This window comes from Akebia trifoliata, chromosome 4, assembly GCF_017979445.1.
Source record: "Akebia trifoliata isolate Shusen 1 chromosome 4, ASM1797944v1, whole genome shotgun sequence".
Classification (NCBI taxonomy): Eukaryota; Viridiplantae; Streptophyta; class Magnoliopsida; order Ranunculales; family Lardizabalaceae; genus Akebia; species Akebia trifoliata.
The window spans coordinates 41,245,462-41,268,330 of record NC_141378.1 but is presented as its reverse complement, the minus strand read 5'-3'; the positions used below and the strand labels follow the sequence as shown (position 1 = coordinate 41,268,330).

The 22,869-nt window shown below is 34.5% G+C and overlaps 1 protein-coding gene across 2 annotated transcripts; it reads left to right on the top strand.

The window, feature by feature from the left end:
- LOC147405002 (protein EXECUTER 1, chloroplastic-like) lies at positions 1 to 19,592 on the top strand. 2 transcript variants are annotated; one of them, XM_086441127.1, is made up of 11 exons: positions 5 to 506; positions 3,476 to 3,592; positions 3,661 to 3,726; positions 5,618 to 5,724; positions 11,220 to 11,301; positions 15,470 to 16,189; positions 16,902 to 17,025; positions 17,188 to 17,357; positions 17,787 to 17,861; positions 17,947 to 18,039; positions 19,282 to 19,592. In XM_086441127.1, the coding sequence occupies exons 1-11, from the start codon at positions 75 to 77 to the stop codon at positions 19,372 to 19,374; spliced, it is 2,079 nt and encodes a 692-aa protein (XP_086297253.1). In that variant the 5' UTR covers positions 5 to 74; the 3' UTR covers positions 19,375 to 19,592. The 2 variants fall into 2 exon arrangements, 1 of the variants encoding a protein (XP_086297253.1); XR_015178034.1 differs by lacking the exons at positions 17,947 to 18,039; positions 19,282 to 19,592 and having other exon boundaries at positions 1 to 506; positions 17,175 to 17,357.
- The last annotated feature ends 3,277 nt before the right edge of the window (positions 19,593 to 22,869 follow it).

Genomic DNA, 22,869 nt, shown 5'->3' with positions numbered 1-22,869 from the left:
AACCACGTACTATATTGCCACGTCAGCACCCCTTCATCATTTAATCTCTTACCTCTCTACGCTCTCTTTCTCTAATGGCTTCGGTTTCAGCTTCAAGACCTCCATACACAGATTCAAACCCTCGTAATTTCCCATTTAGAAACCCTAAATTTCGTCAATCTCTCCCATTAAAGAAATTCTCAGCTAATCCTCCAACCTTCCTCTCAATTTCTAGGGTTTCTGAATCTGTGCTCTGTCGTTGCCACTCTGATCCTCCATCTCCTCCCGAAGATTACGTCCACAAAAGATGGGATTCTCAGTTTCAAGATGTCGTGAAAAACGCTATTAAAAGGTTTGAAGATTACATAAATTCTCTCCAGAATCCTTCGAAGAAGGACGATTCGAGTAGTCTCAATGTAGTGGAGAAGATGGAGAAAGAGGAGGAGGTTGAAGATTGGGATTGGAATCGGTGGACGAAACACTTTGAAGATATTGAAGAACAGGAGAGAATCGTTTCGATTCTCAAGGTAATTTGAATTTTTTTAATTGATTTTATCTGCTTAAGGATAATAGTGTTAGAGAGAGAAACATTGATAATCTGAGTTATGTTTTATAATATAATTGTTCAAAAAATGATCATGCAAAATCAATCATCCTTAAAAACTGATCCATAGAGTTATTCAATGACATTAAAAAGCCTTAAGCAACTCAAATCCTAGTCTATAAAATGATACCATCTAGACCATCAAGCAAAACAAAAAGATTAATGCTGGAGTGACCTCAGTGGGGGACACATGGGAAACATCTTGATGAGGTGGCGCGCATGTCTGTAGATGCATTTCCTTGGGATGCACATAAAATGCATCTACGGACATGTGCGCGCCACCATGTCAAGATGTCCCCCGCTGAGGTCACTCTATTACGACTCGAACAGAAAATCAATCTTCACCCTCCAATCAAAACAATCTGGACTGTCCAAATTGCTTGATCTGCTTGCAGGCAAATCTAGTGCGTTGGGGCGCTCCCATCTATTTAATAACCTCTTCATTACTACCTCACATTGACCAACCTTCCTATCTTGCGTCTTACTATGCAATATGTTTACTAATTGGAAATTGATCCTTAATCAAAATAGCCCACACATAGTTACCAACCTCGAATAAAATTTTTTGGCGATGACTATTCGTTGGAGCTTTGTACTTCACAATGTTAGCTTATATTTGTTGACGCATCTCTTCATGTATCGCCTTCACGTGCTCCACTTTCTCTTTAACTTTTATACTAACCATTTTTCAGATCTGGGATATGAGTTAGGTCCTTAACACTATTAGGATTTGACATATACACCACTTCAAAAGGGCTATGTTGAGTTGTACGATTCTTCGAGTTGTTGTAAGAAAATTTAACAGGGTGCAAAATTAATTAAACTTTTACAAGAAACTTTTGCGTGGTTGTTTGTACGAGGATGAGATGAAGTGCTAAAATTCAACTATACCCTTCAGAGTATTCCAGAGGAGAAAGAGACATCCAGAGTCGTTGTGGATGAAAGGAATATGGACGCGCAACATTTTTTGGATGCTTCCCATTGGGTCATTATATTTCATGTTTTTATTTAGTTTTATGTTTAGGAGAGTCTATTTTAGTGTTTAGGATTAGTATTTGGACTTATTTTCATGTTTTATTAGCCCATGGTTTTAGTATAGATGTTTGGGGGCAATTTGGTAACTTTATATATTTTTTTAGTGAGTTTTCAAAGGCTGAAAATTGAAGGGAAATACAATTACGGGATTGGAACATAGATAGTATTTTTAGTTTTATTATATTTAGGTGTTTAAGTTTTATCGATTGGATCTTATTATGGTGCTTGGATGGTTGAGATTAGATTTAGAGTTTAGAGCTTGAGCTTTGATATATCCAGTGTTCTCAATTGCGATCACATAGTCACATATGCTATTTTCAAAGTGAAAATTGCATATGCTACAATCGCATACCCCAAATTATGCATTTGCCAATATGCGATGGCATATTTTTTTTTTCAGTTTTTTTTCTTGCAGCATATGCGATGTGCAATATGCTGGTCGCATATGCTATTTAACAACATTGGTTATACACCCAACAATGGGTGTGGTGTGAAACCATTTTTGGAGTGAGTCCAAGATAACATTCTTCTTCTCTTTCAATTTCTTTATCGGGGTACATATTTATTATTTTCTTGTCATCTTTCTCTCCCTCAACCTCCTATTTTCTGTTTTGAGCTTGGTGCTCATCATTAAACCCTCGCCGATCCATTTTCCATCCCAAATCCCCATCCATCTTAATTCCTTTCTCAATTGAAACCTAACCCTAATACCATCAAAACCCAACCTAACCCTTCCCTGCTAGAACTACATCGCTCCAAAACCCTTTAAACCATTTTTTCCCAAGCCCTACTTGTTGTTCAGCACCTAAACGACAATCCAAAACTTAATCACCTTATATTATTTTGGCCTAAATCTTCTCCAAACCTTGTTAACTTTCTGTCCAACTAATCAGCCCTACTACTTTGGCTATTTTTGCCTTGAAATCAAGTTTACAAATCTATATTCGATATGTAACTGAAACCCTAGGCCAGATGAAGATTTGTCTTCCATTGGAACCTATCGTTAGTACTTGAATTGCTTCTACTGAAGGACTGTGACAACCTTAAGACTATTTTTATTGCCCATTAAATTCTTTTCATTATCTATGGTTGCATGTGTTCATGATTTATGTTTGCATATCATATTTTAATTAAGAATGATCTCAAATTCACCATCCTAAAGCATTTTGCATGGTCCTGCATCAACTCTATACCAATTTTCTTCCACAACGCACGTCAAAAGTGCTCAATAAACCTAGGATCCCTGTCAGAAACAATGGAATGAGGAATACCATCAATTGATTAATATCCCTGAAGTAATAGTTTGCTATGTCGGTGGTGTCCATGATATTTCTATAGGCAACAAAATCTGCCATCTTCGAGAATCTGTCAACCAGAAAGGACTAGCTCTCCCACAATGTAGCAAAAGAAGTGTATGATTTGAAGTCGGTATTGGAATTATTAATTGAGTCACCTTTGGAAAGTCAGCTTCACAAGAATTTATAACCAAAAATATCTCCAACTTGCACATAAACTGGCTCTCCTGATTATCAGACCATGTGAAATTGGTTCCTTCAAGAGGAAAATCCATTTTTCGAAACCTATCCTCAACATGTGCAAAATCCTGCATATCTCCAACTAATTTTTGTGCAAAAACTATGTCCAATACTACATTGTGTAACACCTTGTATCCATGTCGCTTTATATATCCAATTATTTACACTTAGTAATGCAGGTTTCCCAAAAATTGTTGATTTGTTTGAATTGCTTATTGCTTTTCATAATGCTAGTTGAAACCCCAAACCCTTTCAGTTTCAGGAGACTTTTTATAAAAAAGGCTGAACAAGTTGTGCATGCTTACATTTTCCCTCTCAACAGGCACAGTTAGGTGATGCTATTCGTATAGAAGATTATGACGATGCTGCTAAACTCAAAGTGGCAGTTGCTGCTGCAGCAACAAATGATACTGTGGGCAGAGTTATTACTCGTCTCAATGTAAGAAACCTGCCTTTCATCGCCATTTTCTTTCGCCAAGTAAGGTCTCAAGTCTTTCATTACTGCAGAGAGCCATAGAGGAAGAGCGATACCAGGATGCAGCTTTTATTAGTGACTATGCATGCGCTGGATTGGTGAGTTAGCTTGAGATTTCTTCTATGAATAATATGCATATACTTATTAACCTTCATATTCGTTCTCGTAATTTCTGGTTTGAGCATTCTTGAGTGAGTGGATCTGTTAAGGTTCCTTGCAGTGGGCGTGGAGCATTTCCCCCCCACCAGAGTGGTGATCAATTTCAGCATGTTTGTATCTGGTATTGTGTTTTTTGCACGTGACATCCTTCAGTTTGATACTATTTTCATGGAAATTTCACGTTATCACCTTCACATCGAAGTTGGGGCTAGTGATGAATCTGAAATCGGGAAAGGATGAAAGATGTGGGGTTGTTAAGCTTTGTGGGATTTTCACTCAACTATATTGGCTTGTTTCTATAATTAAATTATCTTATAATCACTATCTCACAAGGAAAAAAAGGAGAAGTTGTGTGGAATACGATGTTCAAAAGAAACTTGTTCAAAGGGAGATTGTGAAATGACTAAATCTTTCAAGTGTTTTGAAGAAGTATTCATTCCTCTAGGGAAGGAGGCTCAACGTCTTCGGAAATGTGACATGACAACAAAGTTTCCCTTCCGGTCCTCCTCATCTTCTCCGCTGTATCCCCAACTATTGGGGCCGACAACATGAATCTGATTTCATCTCTTAACATTACTTTTGGTCAAGGGCTGTATCTTCATGTATTTGTTGACTACCTTAATCCACTACGTTTTTAGCCTTCTTCTTGTCCTTCCATTATTTTTCTTTAATTATAGTATAGATGAAATCATTCCAAGAGAAAGAAGCATACAAAGTTGGGTGGTTGAGAATATCTACCTAAGCTGTTAGGCACTCATATCCTCAATACTACAAGCTAGTTTCCTTGAAAAATAAAATGCATAATAATTCTTTCTCTCATGGAGCAGAAGATCCCACCTAAATACAAAATCCTAAAAAAGAAGAAGGCCATAAAACTCTATATAAAGCTTGGACTATGGAATGTATTAGTATTTTGAAATAATGATGATCTATTTATCGAGTTTGCCTTTATTCACATAATCTTACCTTTTGAACCTGCTAATTTCTAATACTATTTTTTTTTTTATAAAATCCTTTTCATTCGTTTATTTCAACATCCTCATCTGAACTTAATATTCCCTATGGTCCAAAATTTAGCTCTATGATTCAGATGTGGTCTTATTGCTGGTCGTTAATTTTTTTCCCTTTCAGTTTATACTCCGTGGTAACACAAAACTTTGGAAGCGCGTCTTCACTTTATCCTCCCAAAAGTTAAATTCTATGGTTAGGAACCTCACCAATCTATATATAATTATGGATAATCAAATAATAAAACATTCGATTTGGAGTACTTCTTTTTCAGCAACCTTCAACTGACATTCCATCCTTACGAATTCCCGTACTAAAGTTGCCATAATATATATTATAATTGTCCTTATTTCAAGATTCTAAGTTCGTGTATTATCCCTTCATAGTTTTTGTTTTATATTCAATTCTTCTCTGGTCTCACTCTCATCAACCAATGCTATATTTTATGTAAACAACTACACCAAGGTATCTATTTGAATGTGAGCAGTTAATCGAACTGGTACCGGTTCAAAGGGGGATAAGGAATAAGGGTCGATCAATGATGCAAATCCACTGTCACCGTTATGTTCATACATTAGTTACCACTTCCCCCGTAGTTGTCTCTAAAATGTCGACATACTTGCTTTGGACATCCAAAGTCTTGAGTTTTGATCTCAAATCATGTTCCCTTTCTAGGCAAAATTGAAATACTGCTTTTGATTTCTAACTTTGAGGTTTCTGGGTCGCTAATTTCAGATGGTATAGTTTGATTTCAGCTTTTGAATGGCCGTCTATGGTGGGAGGTACCTGCTTTTTATACCTCGTTTTCTGATATACTTGCAGGTTGGATGGTGGGTCGGCATTTCTGAAGAATCAGATGATCCTTATGGTCGCATTATATGTATCAGTGCAGAACATGGAAGATATGTGGCAAGGAGTTATAGTCCTCGGTAAGATCATATACATGCGTGTTGGACTTAATTATTTCAATAAGGGAATGTGCTAGTGATAAAACTCATATGATTGATGAAACAAGCTCTAGTGATTACCACTTGGGTGGTACTATGCATCGAGTGTGGACTAGTTAATTGACTATATGAGAACATGTCAAATTACATGAGTTACTACTCATCATCACCGTCAAAGCCTTATCCCAAAGATTTAGGGTCGGCTTCATGAGTTATAACTTCAAAGGCAGTTTTCGCATGCACCGGTCCTTCACATGTATTCATGCTGGTGGTTCCTAAACTATATTTTGTTGGAATTGAATAATTGATTGATAGAATATCATTAGGAAATTAATCATAGGATAGTCATTTAGAAACCCCGATAGAAAACCAACCAAATCCTGATATAAGCCAAAGCCCTGACTCTTCTGCTCTCTCACACATTTGATCGGTCTGATTGATCGCCCTCCATATAAATCCATCTCCAATCTCTCTTTTGTTTCTTCCCACCAGTTTCATAGAATTAGATAGGGGTGTCAATGGATAGCCGAAATCCGAATTCGAAAAATCGGATATTATCCGAAATTTTCGGATTCGGATGTCAGTTTAACATTCAAATGAGTTTCGGATACGAATTCGGATATTGCGATATCCGATTCGATAATATCCGCTCCGATAAGAATACATATATTATGTATTTATGTTTTACAACAAAATTTTTATATATGTATATATATCGTGTTATGTGTTCGTGTTATACAACAATTTTTTTTTTTTAAAACTTTATCTTCTTCAAACCTTCAAACGTGAAGAACCAGACGACTGAACAGTGGTTTCGATTGCCGTAACCACCGTCTTCTCTGTCCGGCGACCATTTCTTTCTCTCTTTCTTTCTCTCCGATCTGAACCAATCGGAGTGATTTTTCGAAGAAAATGTGGGTTTCGACTATGCGAACTCTGACACGTCTTCTCCGGCCGGCGAGCATCCAGGTACATTCTCTCTCTCTCTCTCCTATCTGAACCAGTCGGAGTGATTTTTCGATGAAATTTGGGTTTCGACTGTGCGAACTCCAACAGATTGAGGAAGACGGACTTTTGTTCGATTTTTTATCGAATCGGATATTATTGGATATCCGATATATTTTTCGGATTCGAATTCAAATGTTTGTTAAGGATATCCGATCGGATTCGAATTCGAATTCGAATTCAAATAGTATTATTTTTTTTCGGATTCGAATTCGGATGTAGCACTATCCAATCAGATATCTATCCGTTGACAGCCCTAGAATTAGAAACCCTAGAGTTCACTTACCTAGAGCCAGAACCCTTGAAGAAAACCCTAGCTCTTACTTAAAAATAAAAAAAACTGATGGGGACATCAAATCTTGAAGAGTAGATTTTAGTTTTTATTTAAATTTCTGTTTTAGAGCTTTAATTTTATGTTTTTTGGGCTTATTTTGATATTTTATTGGCCCATGGTTTTAGTATAATATTTAGGGGCAATTTCATAAGTTTAATTTGTCTTATATTTAAATTTATTAGAGTTTGAAAATTAGGAGAGAGAAAGTTATGAAAATAAAGTTATTTATTTGGTATTTTAGTTTGACTAGGATTCTTAGTTTATTTTCTTTATATAAATTGTATTAGGGTTTGTTTAAAAAAACAACAACAACTAAGATCTTGATGAATAAAGAATGAGTTTCTTTCATGGAGTGAAGTGAGTTCTCCACCATTCTTGGTGTGATTCCAAGAAACCCTTGGTGTGATTCCAAGGTTCTATTTTTCTATCCCTTTCTCTTTTTTCTTCTAATATTATTCTTTATTTTTTTATTCTTTTATTTTTCTTGATTTTCTTTTAGTTCCTAGTTCTTGATTTTCTAGAGTTCTTGATTCTTGAAACCCCTAACTTGATTCTTGATTCTTGATACCTACAAACTTCAACCTTTAATCCTTCCCCATTTTATTTAACCTTTATTTCATTAATCTCTTTTCCAAATTTTTAACCCTTAATCCTTTCCTTACCCTACAAACCTTTAACCATTTTTATTGGGATTGTGGTCATACTTGCAACAGGTCATAATTAAATATTCCTAAATCTTCCCCTAATCCCTAAACCTTCCCCTAATCGTAATTTCAAAATGTTGGAAAATTTGTGTTTTACATCCAATTAAGATTTTGGAAACCCTTTTCCTATTGTCACCCAAATCCTAAATCAAATTCACTAAGGCCCCTTATATTCTTTTCTCCCCTCACTGTCCTGCATTAAAAACCCTAGCTCTTGCAACAAATATGTAAACCTTTGAAGGCTTCTTTCCGCATTTGCTTACTAGGATTAAATTGGAGAGAGGAGTGAGGTAAGGAAATAATTGACACCAAATCTTTAGGCCAGTCAGGTCCTTGAAACTTTTTTATAAACATAAATGGAATCATGGAAAACTCCTTAAGCATCAAAAAGTAACATATTTTATTTTCACCTGGGTTAGTGGTTAAGGTTGAAATTTATATATACCTACCCTCTTTAGTTCACATAACCTAGTTGTTGTAGTCCAACTTGATAGCTAATGGTGATGGGAAACTTGATCTGTTACAAAAGACATCGTAGCACATTATATAAAGGGATATACAAGTATTTGAGATAATATACTCAAATACTTAGAGTTTATATACTCAGAATCTCTGATCATAGAAAATTATGTTTTTTTTGGTATGGGTACCAGTTCAGTAGTGGAAGTAAAAAATGACTAATATAGATCATCATAACCCCCCTCCCTTCCCTTTTTTTACATTTTTATTTTCTGAAAGTGCGAGGAATGCCTATATAGCCAGAACCCACTCAAAAGATAAATATAATTACAATTATTCTTTATGCATAGCTGAATGTGCACTTGTTTTTGTGCCTATCATATAATATCATTGATAGTGATGGAGAACATTGAGGTAGAATGGACCTGATTGGCAGCAAATCTATGAATTTCCAGCCTTTAAAAGAATTGTTGTACTCCATTTAGTCAAAAGTGGTGTTCTTGTGGGCAGTGGCATGTGATAAAATCCTTACCATAGATCACTTTATTCGTCCACGGAGGTGGGACGTAGGGTTGTATCAAAGAAGTGCTTGATGTGTAGGGCCACTAACATAAGTGTTAATCCTCCAGGATACTAAATGTGTCTTCATCATTTGCAAGTTTGTGGGAAAGATGGGGTACACATTTTGCTCTTTCAACATCGAATTGTGTTCTTTCTAGCAAACTAGAGTGGGGCTAAGGATAAAATCCTCAGTGTGCGTGCGGTTGCAAACTAGTAATAATACTTTTATGGGCAGTAACTTCAGCCAAATTGAATGTTGCTATTTTGTTTAGATCAAGTGGTCTATTCTTACTCTTCTTGGTGGGGTCCATATAGAGATCATACTGGACGATCAGTCGGTGCAATCGAGTTCTCAATACGTGGAGATGATCCTTGCAAAAAATAATACATTTTGTCATTCGTAACCTCCTGAAAAGACTGGCCGCGGAGTTAACAATACTTCAACTTCTAATATGTTAGCAATGATGGATGACACTGATTTTTTGGTGATGATTATCACCATGGAGGGCTCTACCCATTGTCAAGTTTGATAGCTCAACATGATCTACATGTGGTCTCACCGACCGGAGTGAGACTGTCTGAATTTGTTTATCGGAGCTTCTTCTATAGATAACTCCATAACAACTTAGAAACCTTCTAAAATACTAAAAAGTAACCTCTTAATCTATCCATAATATATTACTAACCTTCTAAATCTATTAGAACTCAATTTGGACATCTAAAATGACTTCTAATTATAACATAAAGAATAAAAATGAATTTTAAACATAAGACAAATTAGAAACTAACTAGGAAACGAAACTATCTAAAATTGAAATAGAAACTAATTAGGACTACTTAAGCAACTTAAAAAATAGAAACTCAATAAAAGAAAAATTCCTAAGAGAAGTTGGACTAGGTCTTGTGGACTGGTCGAAGATTGGATTGAGTTGACTTGGTCAAACTGAGTTGACTCGGTTAATATTGCTGATTTCTTTCTTCTACGCATCTTAACTCGATCATAGGCATTGAGATAGTGTCGGCAAGTCTATCTACATCACTGCCCTCCCTCGCCATGTATGTATGCTAAATGGAGATGTTCTGTAGTAATTTATTCTTTGAATTCTTGCTGCCAAGGGCGGAACCGGGGGGGGGGGGGGCAAGAAGGGGCAGTTGCTCCCCTCAACTTTCTCATCTCATTTTAATATCCTGTACCTGTGGCCTATTTGTGCTGCCTCCATATTTTAAAACACATGCAATTTCTTTTGCCCCCTCTCCTTCCGCCAAAAAGTGTTGCCCCCACTTATTTTTCCGTTCTTTTGCCCCCCTAAACCTTTAGTGTGATTTAGACATCCTCTCTTAAGTGTTGGTAAATATTTGAGATGCCCCTAAATTATATGACTGATGACATATACCTTTGACCTTCTTGTCTTCCCCATAATTTTGGGTAACCCCTTTACATTTTGGCAAATATTTAAGATACCCCTGTTTTCAAATTGATGACGTGCCCCCCCTACTTTGTTCTTCTTTTCCAAACTAACAAAAAATAACATAACTTTTCCCTCATTTTCAACCACTAACCAAATTTTTTTTTTTTAATTCTTCCTAAAAATCCAGTTATTTTCAAGTTCTTCAATCCTTATAGTAAATTAACTATAATTTATCTGTCTTCATCTTAAATTCATCATTACCTTGCCTTAATCCCTTGTTAAAAATCATAGAGTTTTTTCTATCAAAGAATTGTATAATCCTAACTTCTTGTTTAGGTTTGAAGGTTATAAAGTATATCAATCTCATGGTTGAAGACTACGGTAAAAATTGTACCAAATAAGTTGAATATAATCAATTTTGGAAAGAGAAATCAAAGGGATTTTGGTTTCAAGTTGAAAACAAGGGTAATAAGATCATTTTGCATTAATCTATTAGGGAAGAGTGAGATCAAAAGGGGGCATGTAGGCGTTTTGCTGAATATTCATGTTCTTAGACTAAGAGAGCAGCTAGTGACACTCCAACTTTTACTTATTACAGCCTCATTAAAATAAAATAAAAAAGTAAATGGTTGAAATTGTTTGAACGAGATTTATAATGTTTTGTGATGCTTAGATAATAAATTGAGCCAAACCTTTGTAATGTTTGAATGGTATGTTTTAATATTTAATTGGGGGGGTGATAAATAATTTAAGAAATGAGGTCTTCTTTCATAGACTAATGAGAAATAACCTAAATGCACATTTTCGTCAACTTCTAATAAATAACCCATAGTTCAAGGACTTCAATCTTACAAGAAGACTACAGTTTGCCACGCCCCCCCCCCCCCCAACGAAAATCTTGGCTCCGCCCCTGCCTGCTGCTATGATTTGTTGCTAGTGCTTTCTTTGAAGATCTTCTATAGTTTATGAAGCACTTACAGTTACACTCGCTGCTACCTTTCTCAGGCATCTTGCTACAGCTGCACCTGGTGTGCCCTTGTTTGAAATTTTTCTTACCATGAGTGGCAAAGGTGAATACAAGCAGCAGGTACATACTGATAATCCTCGCACGTACTGTTTGTTGGTAACATAGTATTAATTTTCGACATATTTCCATTTCCACAGGGTCCGACATGAAATTTAACCAACTGTTTTGTTATGTATATATTTCGATGGAAATTGTTATTCATTTCGCAAAATATTTTGGTGACTAGTGAATTTTGACTGAAATAATCAAATTTTTGGTAAAAAATGCAATATTTCAATAAATAGTAAATTCCAACTTACATATTCATATAAGTATGTACATACAATCTTTCATGTTCAAATTAGTTAGATACATTAGAAATTTAGTTATACATATTTGAAAGAGAAAAAAAATATTTATGATAACGTGAGATTTTTTTTATAAATTATAATAATGTGAGAGTGTAGTACAGATTAGTTTGTTCATTTAAGAAAGTGATTTGCATATGAAAGTATTTGGAGTTAATGTGACATTGTTATTCTCATTTCCACGAAGCAAATAGTCCTTTTAGGTGTTGGACTTTTAGTTACTTATGCCAACATGTAGCTAAATGCCGCTGACCTTCATTTCCATAATTCATGTCTGTTTATTGTGTTTTAATGACTTATGAGTGTGTTTTCATATATGTTTTATCATTTCTTACATTTTCAATGAAAACTTTCTCATCAATCATTTTCATAATACTTTCGTCATTTCCTTGAAAATTGTATTGATTTCTGCACTATATGAAATATTTCCATTTCTAGGATGACTGAAACAGACATTGAAATCGAAATTTAGTACCTTGACCGGTAAACTATGTTAGTTGAACTGTTTTACTTACTGAACTTGAAAATTATTTACATGACTCCAAATATGCAATGGGTGCTGAACAAAGGCATATTTTTAAACTTCTTACTGAGAATATTTTAGAAACTTTTATACTTAGTGAGAACTAAAATGATGCTGGCCAGAGGATTTTTCACCCCTCAATATTTTTTGAACAGCTTATTTCGCTGGTAATATGTTCAGCAAATTTTACCTGTGACTAGATTAAACTATTCTGGTCTTTCTTGCCTGCCAAGAGATGGGAAAAAATTGGTACTTATCATGTCAAAAGTGTCCTTTGGTACTCTATGTTTTACAATTTGGAGGGGAAATGATATCTAATTCCAATTTCAAATGAGAAGTCGCAGCCCTATATCCTTTCTATTTAAACTACTCAAATTTGTTTAATTACAAACCCAAAACCATTTCAATTGATTAACCCCCGCAGCTCTGTGCGAATTTTTTTTTTCTTTTTCTCCCTTTTCCATCAATAAAAATAAATTTTTTTTTACATGTGCTTTTGATGAACTTTATGCTTTCATTGCATAACTTTAATTTATTAGTGGCTTGGTTCTGCTTCCATTTATATACATGAGCAATAGGATTTCATTTCTTAAGCTTAGCTTTAGAGAGAGAGAGAGAGATTACTTGGCAACCTTGAAGGTGTTTCTTTCACTCGTTTTGAAGTTCAAAAGTATTCCATACGCATTTCCATTGTTTTATTTGATGTATTTCACCAAAATTATCTGAAAATCAATGTGTTTGTACCTACAACATGACAATGAGCTTTAAACTATTCCACTACTGAATTGCATTGGAATTTGGGGGAAAATGAACTAGTCCCAGGTACTAACAAAAATAACATATTATCAATCAAAATAATCCAATTTGTTAGACCTCACATTTAATGTTTGATAGACCAAAAGTCAGCCCTCATAGAATGATCCTAACTAGTCAACTTATTGCATTGCAACAGTTTATGGGTGTAGAAGATTGGATTAGGGTTTAGAGAAGAAAAGAATGGAGAAGTGGGAGGAGTCGAACTTGGCTCTCTCATTATGAACCGTGGTATATATATAAAACTAGAAAACAAATGAAATTACACATATGCCCGTATGGCACATATATAAAATACCAATATATCTAATACTCCCCCTCAAGCTGGAGAATATATATCATATAATCTCAACTTGTTACACAAAAAAGTATCCCTATCCTCGATAGTTTTCTGCTCCATGATGAAACAACTGATTGCCTAAGAGTTAGATATTTTCGTGAACGATTTTCTACTATCGGAAAATTTTCTCAACACGAATTCTTTATAGTCAAGATATGCGAAAAACCTCCAAAAAATAGAGAGAAATCTATCCCAGTGAAGTCACAGGTTTCTAAAACTCCTCCAGATAAAATCGCAAGACTCCAAAATCCTTTCCAAATAAAATCGCAGATCTCCAATACCTTTCAAGAAGAAGTCGCAGGGTACCTTGAAGGCCAGAAACACAATCTGAAACATAACCACTACACCGCACCACAACCAATCACTAATAACTGACAAAAATCCCTTATCTATGATCATGTTAGGATATTTTCCAACCACAACGACAAAATCCTCTAAACATAGGATTTTAACCATCACAAAGATAATAGATACAAATCAGATATAAAAAAAATCTGGTTTATATCAAGAAAAAAATGCGGAAGAAGAGATGAGAGAACCAAAATCTGATCACTAGAAAAGCTCTGATACCATGTAGAAGATCAGATTAGGGTTTACAGAAGAAAAAATGGAGAATGTGGGAGAAGTTGAACTTGACTCTCTCACTATGAACCATGGTATATATATAAAATTAGAAAACAAATGAAATTACATATATGCCTTTATGGCACATATGTAAAATACCGATAAATCTAAAAATGGGAAAAAAAATTTATTTATCAAAATTGCCAAAATCATCCAACGGACTTGATTCTTCTTCAAAGGTCCTCATGCATTAAGTCCATTGATTGAACATCTCAGGTTGATTGGAACATGCACGATTTGCATGATATAGACTAGGCACAACCATAAGAATGATGGTCTGGTCGTCTGGGTCTACTTATACTTGAACGATCAAATTAGAAGAAAATCTGATAAAATGTGGTTAAACAGACTCTAATTCATGGAGCTTGAATTTTGGGTGATCAAGAAGCAACATGTTAATGGATTGAGTGTAGCAGAGATGATGGTGAGATTGATGAGTGGAAAGACTAAGCAAGATAGAATTAGAAATAAGTATTAACGAAAATGACACAAACTGAGAAACACTTCGTGAAAGAATTTTCTTGATACATTCGAATAATAGACAAAATGTTAGTTATACACATCAACCCTAGCAGCAGAAAAAGGAAAACTAACTAGGTTATATCAGATTCCATGATTTATGGAATATTCTAACATAATAGTAAACTAACCAAATCAGCCCGATTCTAGGAATACAGATTCTAACAGAATAGCCTGATTCTAGGAATGCAGAATCTAACAGAATAGGAAACTAACCAAATCAGCCTGATTTTAGGAATACAGGCTGTTACAAAATTTCCTAATTAGCTAACTATACACTTATAGAATACAAGTCATTAAACATGTTTTCCCACAGAAAATGCTGTAGTTATAATATTTTAGTTAGAGATGATGATGCTGAGATATATGGTATTTTAGTTTGTTTGTGAGGGGAAATTCATAAGGGGCTTTGTAACTACAGTTTCCAAATAGGCACCTTCTTGAGCCCCATTTTATAGACTAGGTTTTCTCTTTATTATTTTATTTGGGGTCATAACAGATTTCTCATCTAACATATTTGTTACTCTCATCTTACATGAAAACGGGTTTAGGCAAGGTATCTGCTCAAGTGTTGATAGCATAAGAATTCATAGATTGCTCTGTGCTCTGCTAGTATTCATTGTATGTGTGGTACCATTAAGATGTCCATCTACTTACATATTTAATGATGAGAACTGCTATTGGCACCCCAACTTTTACTTATTGCACCCCAAATAAAAATAAAGAAAATAAGTGAATGGTTGAGAATAAGTAAAAGTTGGGGTGCCTATAAAAGCTCTCTAGTTTTTCTGCAAGATTTCAAATTTTTGGGTTTAGGATTTTATACAAGTAAAATCATAATTGTAAATAACTACTAAAATTATTTGAATGAGTTTTGTGATGTTGAGATTGTAATTTGAGCCAAACTTTTGTAATGTTTGAAGAGTGTGTTTTAATCTTTAATTGGGGTGTTATAAATAATTTAAGAAATTGGGTGTAAGAAGTAAAATTTGGGGTGCCAATAGCAGCTTTCTTAATGATCATTTTTTCCTTCATTGTCTAAGGAAATTGCTTGTGTTTCAGGCAGTGTATCTTAAGCGGAAAGGGTTTACTCCTTGGAATTCTCCTGCAAAATTGTCCAATTTATCAGATCCTGGAAGCCGCTTGAACCCATTAAATGAGTCAAATGAAGGAAAAATTGGTTTATCTTCTACAAGCACAGAAGATATTGAAGATAGAGATGATGATTCTGATTTGGCAGAGGGAATGTCAGGTTTTCAGAATATCCTTCGAGATATGATTCCTGGTGTCAAGGTCACAGTATTGAAAGTGACAGCCCCTGTAAAGGATGATAGTGATTTAGTCTCTAACGTGATTGAACATATCATGGAAGAAGAAGAAGATGAAAAAGACGTAGAGTTGGAGAGTGTCGATACAGATGATGAAGGTAAAGTTGAAAGTCAACAAAATCAAGATGACATTGAAGTGGACCGTGGAGGTGGAATTAGTGATGATAGTGACAAGGGAACTGAAATGGAAGTGAAAGGTATAATTGGTGGTCCTGTACAAAAACTTTCTAGCAATGTGCCTTCTAAGGCCTTAATTCGAGTGCCGGCTAGGTTAGACAAGAAGGGCCGCTTATCATTTTCATTTTCTATTGAGAATGATGACAGTCAACAGGAAGCTGGTGCTAAAAGACGGACTTCAGATAAAAATGCTAATCTTCGAGGTCAACGTAGCGTTAACCATGTTATGTCTGATCTTGCTAAGTTCATCATTAATCGGGAAAAGATACCCACTAAGGTTCAGTTTTTTAACTTATTACCTATTCTATCTTGATTCTGAAATCAGACCTACCTTCTTACTGTGGGATTCTTTTATGGGTTTTGTTATCATGTGCCCCAAGGGCACATGTTAAGGTGCATTAAATACACCATGGAGATAAGCATTTGAGGGCATTTTTGGAAGAAAATCAAAATTTCAAGTGTATTTAATGCATCTTAATGTGTGCCACACATGTTACAAAACCCTGCTTTTATTGCTCCTGTACTTTACCTGGTTGTCGACAAGTTACTAGTTATCCCATTACAACCATTTTCATCAATCCTTCTCTTTCTTGAAGTTGTATTTTAGTCAAATTTCTGGAATTTCAATCCTATTTCCTTACCTTTATTATCTAGTAATAATGTCATATTTGTATCATTTAGGAAAACTTATTTATTAATTCCGACAACTACCCCAAAATTTTTGGATAAGGCTTTGATAACAATGAACGAGTAATTTGGAATTTTGGATAACTTGGTGCAAAAAATGTCAATGCAGTTCCTCCTACCAGTATAAAGTGACAATATGACAAAACTTTGGGCTTATCCTTGAAATACAAAAATCAAATTCAGGTTTTCTAGTGTAATTGTTTTTTTGAAGCCACGTGTCCCTGGTTAACAACTCTTATTACTGTTTTGGACAATATGTTACTCATAGAATTCTATTCATCATCATTGTTTCAACTATGCAGGTTCTCAAGGATATTGAAGAATTAATAAGTCTCTCCCTTAGCCAGGCTCGAAACCGTCAACCGCTGTCTGGAACAACAACTTTTAACCGCATTGAGATACCGGCATCTTCAGATATTCTCAATGGTGACTTGATTACAAAATCTAATTGATTTTTTTAATTTCTGAATCTCATTCATTGTTTTGCTTATATTACTGTTGTTCTTCTTGGTCCATTGAATCTCATATTTACATGGTTTTGGGGCGTCACTGTAACCCTAAATTTATTGGGAAAGATCTTTATAACAGGACTATACATTGGTTCACATGGGCTTCACACCTCAGAAGTCATTCATCTTGAGCGGAAATTTGGTCAGTGGCAAGATGATGGTATGAATCAGAAGAATCCAAATCTTGAATTTTATGAATACGTGGAGGCTGTAAAATTAACAGGGGATCCTTATGTTCCAGCTGGACAGGTATTTTTGTTTATTTAATATTTCTTTTTTTGAATTTTGTTTATTTAATATGTTCTGTCGCACCAATGCATTATTGTGAAACTTGTGATGAACTTATATGGCTTTGGATTAGTGGCGAAAATATGCATGCTTTTCTGTAGTACTCAGTAGCATGGTAGTTTTGGTTACTATTAGGCATTAGCTATACCTTTGAAGACCAGGCGTATTCTGTTAATCATTTTTTAGTTTTATTTTTTATTTTTTATGGATTAGGTGGGTTCTGTTAATCTTGTTTTAATGTATAGAAATTCGCTCAATTTCAGCATCTATTGTACATTGGTCATTTTGCACTCTATCGGTGCTTTATGTTGTTGAAATGTAGCTATTCTTGTTTATTTCTGTAATATTTATCTATTTGAATTACTATATTTTTTACATGGATTTCTTCAGGTATCATTCCGTGCAAAGGTTGGCAAACAATATCAGCTTCCTCATAAAGGGATAATCCCTGAAGAATTCGGAGTGGTACTTATAGTAGTAAAGAATAATTTGTTTAAAAAAAAAATCATTTTTTCTCCTTAAATGTTGAAGCAATTCTAATGTGACTCAGGTCGCTCGATATAAAGGACAAGGCAGGCTGGCCGAACCAGGGTTTCAGAATCCTAGATGGGTTGATGGTGAACTTGTCATCCTTGATGGAAAGGTTTTGATTTGTTCTTCAATATCTATGTTCAATGTTTTAAAAAAAAAATTTTGTCGTATACCTCAAGGTTTGCCTAGTGGAAAGGCTTACCCAAAACACCAGGAGACTTATTTCCTAACACATTTTATATCCATCTAAGACCTAGTATTGAGTGTGCCTTGCATATGTATTCTTAAACCTTCAAATTCTATCTTTCTTCTTTCTTTACCTCATACCCTTAAATAATCTATATAATAAAACACAATGGTAGGTCCCACTCCAGCTACAGTGGAGTGGGGTCCACACTACCTCACTTTATTGTCTTTCCTCTCCTCCCCACCCCCTCTTTCAATAATATCCCTCAAATTTTACTATCTTTCCTCTTTTACCCCATTTTTCAATAATATCTCTTTAACTTTACTATCTTTCCGCTTTTACCCCTTTTAACTCCAAAGAGGATTCCCATGCCATAGGCTCGGCCAAACTCTAGTAATAAGTTAAATAACATAAAGGAAAACACATCCTCCTGTATAAAATAGATCAATGGTTTCAAACTTTTATATTTTATATTTTTTATTATATATTAATTTATTTCAAAACAATGTAACATTAATAAATTTTCAAAATATGGGTTAGAAGTTTCGGATTGAGCTGATTTTTTGTGAGGATGATCTCTATGATGGGAAGATCATCCGAAAAAAAAAAAAAAAATCAGTCCAATCTGAAACTTCTAACCCCATTAAAAGTGATTTAGAATGTGGACCGTCGATTTTTTGCCAATTTTTATCAATAATTTGTAAATCACTTTTGATGGATTTAGAAGTTTCAGATTGAGCTGATTTTTTGTGAGGATGATCTTCTCATCATAGTGACCATCCTCGCAAAAAATCAGCTCAATCCAAAACCTCTAACCCATATTTTGAAAAACCATTGTTTTTACATATGTCCCTTAAACCGCCCCATATATATATATATTCTTACCTTGCATATTGTATTGTTAAAACTTCAAATTCTTTCTTTACTTCTTACCCTTAAATAATAATAAATCATTCTTTGTTAAATAAGATAAATAAAAACATTTCCCCATGTACAAAATAGATCATTGTTTTCAAACTCTTATATTTTATATTTTTTATTAATTAATTTGAAACATTGATCTAGTCAATCATTTTTACTGATTTGTCTAGGAATTTTGACGTAGTTTTTTTTTTCTTGCCTTTATGGAACTCATTATGGAATGCTTCACCAATTGGATATGTGCAGTACATTAAAGGAGGGCCTGTTGTCGGATTTGTATATTGGGCACCTGACTATCATTTCTTGGTGTTCTTCAATCGACTGAAGCTTCAGAATTAGATTCAAATTGTACGTATGTTCGAGCATGTTTCTTGGTGGTGTTCAATCAACTGAAGCTTCAGAATTAGATTCAAATTGTACATATGTTCGAGCATGTTATTTCTTTGGTCCGATTTTGTAAGGTAAGCCATTTTCCTTAATTAATTATTAAAATACTACATTTATTTCCAAAGAATCAGAGTAATTTCAATCCATTTCTCTCATCGATTCACATGTTAGTCGTAACTAACAAATGTTGATGATTAAAGGGCTGTTTTTTTTTTTTTTGGTTTCCTGCCCATTCTACCATTTCTAGCATGTGTGGTGGATTGGGACATTATGCATCATCTTATATCAAGAATGGCTCAAGTCTATAGGCTTCATGTTTTAAAAAGGACTGATTATTGGGGTTGGCTATGTTACAAAATTCAGCAAGAAAACAAGCATACAATGCAAAATCAAGTAGAAAACACAAATACATACACAGAGATTTACGAGTTTCATCCTTTTCGAGGCTCGTCCTCGGAGATCTATCTTCTTCACCATATCAAATAAATGTTACAAAGAAAAACCTCTTCTCCACTTCCTCTCTTAAGAACTGTTTTTTCTTTTCTTTTCTTTTTTAACGATAAAATACTATGTCGAAGATATATATTTATACTTCGACTTGATTACATAAATTCCCTAAAAAACATAAATAATTTCCATTATGTCTCCCAAAAATTTGGGTCTAGGACTCTAGGTGCATACGGGGGTCTCAGTTTCACAAATTGAATACAAGACACTCCTACGCAACAGGCTAAACAAATCATTCCCCTCCATTGCAATCTGTTCAGAACCAGGTTTTATGATTTTAGACACTTGAAAGTGAGTTCACATCTACTCTCACTACCTACATCAATGTCCTCATGAGTTTTTTTAGAATAATGATTTTCTGACCCCCTCTTCTGACGTACTCTCCTGATGTGGCATGTGTTAGAACCATTGTTTTTTTCCCTCTAGATACACAATTGCACATTTATGGGGATGTGCAGTTGTGTATCTCAAGGAAATATATGGTTCTAGCACATGCCACATTAGGAGAGTATGGGCGAGTATCTCAGAGCGGGTGGAGTTAGAAAATCAGACCCTTTATTTATTTATTGCTCTTTTAGGACCTTTAACTTGAATATTTATTTTAATTGGGACTGGTCAACTTTTGATGAATGTGCCCAAACCAACTAAGTCAACTTTTTCTTAGTTTATCGTATGTTGGAGCTATTCAAAGTTACATTTATTATGAAGATGCTTTGCAAAGGCAGATTTACTGTGGAGGCAACAAGAATTTTTAAAGTCTATAAGGAATTATAACTATTGTGACATATAACAATAATGAATAAAAAAAATCTACTGCTATATTACCCCTATAGAGATTTTTTCACTCGTTCACCCTCACAAATTTTTTTTCCACTCTTTGTTCCCCCCACATGAGAAAAAACTTTGGGCAGCCCGCATCCAAATTTTGAAGGAATCAGCTCCATTGAATTTCACGTGACATTTTCAAGGAGGTATTTCAAATTTTGGCAGAAATGTAAGGGTGTGAAATAAATTCAAAACTCTAAGTGTCTTGTAACGAGGAGGGTTCCTTCAAAGTCGGCCCTTCTTTGAGTATTGAGAAAGCTGTTGGAATTGTCGTGCCCATTGCATGAATATTTTTTATGGTGTGCACATTTTTACTCTATATTTCATTAAGGTAATAGGATTTCATTGGACTTTGAATGGTAGAATCTGGTTTGAACAAGCAATGTGTCAAAAAATGCTACATTCAATGCACTTTGAATTTCATAAATATGGTTGAGACTTGAGAGAGCAGAGACATAGAAGGAAGCGTGATACACTTCTACAAGTTTCAAGTTTGTAACTAGTCAAAACTTGGACCTGATTGACTAAGTCAACTTTTTGGGTTCCAATGGGTGGAACTGGTGTTTCGGTTTTACCAAATGGGGTACATGGTATCTATTTAAAAAAAAAAAAAACTCGAACACGAACTTGGGCAAGCCATTCCAATCTCAGAGAGCCCGATAGTCAATGTGAATAGTCTATCCATTGACTTGTTAGATATATTGAAATTATCTGTGTGCGAGTCTATTAGGACACTAGAGTTTGCTTGTGCCTACGACAAAGACGTCTTATTTAGAGTTAAGGGATAAAACTGAAAAAAATAATAAAATTGAAGGAGTATTGTTAAAAAATAATATTTGAAATTAATGGAGTAAAAGAGAAAAAATAATAAAGTTGTAGACGTATTATTAAGAAAGGAAATAAAGGAAGAAGAGCACCCTCTTTGGATTACAAAAGTGAAAGAGGAAAGATAATAAAGTCAGAAAGGGTAATATTAAAATGAGGGTAAAAGACGAAGGATAGCAAAATTGGAGGGATAAAAGGGGCGAGGGCATCTCTTTGGTGCTCTCAAAAGTTCGGAACCGATTTATTTTGTCATTTTAAGTTTAAGATTTTATATGAGCCTAATCATAATTCTAAACAACTAATAAAATTATTTGAATGTGTTGTAACGTTGATTAGTAAGTTGAGCCAAATCTTTGAAATGTTTAAATAGTGTGTTTTAATCTTTAATTGGGGTGGGATAAATAATTTAAGAAATGGGGGGTGTAATAAGTAAAAGTTGGGGTGTCAATAGCAGCTCTCTAAAGTTGATAGATATTGTATAAAATTCTACAAATTTTCCTAGAAACCGTGTATTTGATCATCTCTTTTTATTTTTCTATTTGACTCATACAATTATTAGAAAAAATAGATTTTAGTATTTTTATGTTTCAACTCAAAAACTTGACCAACAAGTCAAAATGAAAAGTGAGTTGACTCGAATAAGTGAAATAAAAATAGAGTAAATTTCTAAATAATTTCATTATTTTAAAATAGATTAAAAAAAAAAGTCTTAATAATTTGACTCACCAGGTGGCATACTCAAATGACTCCATGAAGTGGGCAAGTTCAGAACCGTAGACTTGTACACATCGGGATATACAATTCCATCGAGATACACTTTTTATAGGGAAATGCAATCGTGTATCCTAAGGTGTATATATCTATGATATCCGAACTTATCATGTCATGGAGTCATTTGAGCATGCCACCTGGCAAGTCATATTATCACGATTCAAAATAATATATATATATATATATATATATATAAATTTTTTTATTTTTTTTCTCTCCACAAATATAGTAGACACAACCAAATAACTCAGCCTTCACTTTCAAGTTAAGTTTGCCGAGTTGATAAGTTGACTCAACCAATTTTTAAGTCAATCCGACCAGGTTTACACTATGGATCGGATATTAATGTGAGAGAGAGCGAAACAAGAGTTTTTGATTTTGAAAAAGTCCAATTTGAACGTTTTTCCCATAATACCTTCAAGAGGGAGAAAACCACATACAAATTGTGCTTCTTACGGCATCTCTAAAGCCTTCAATCATGATAAAGGATTTTGTGAAAAAATAATTTTTCAAAGGTCA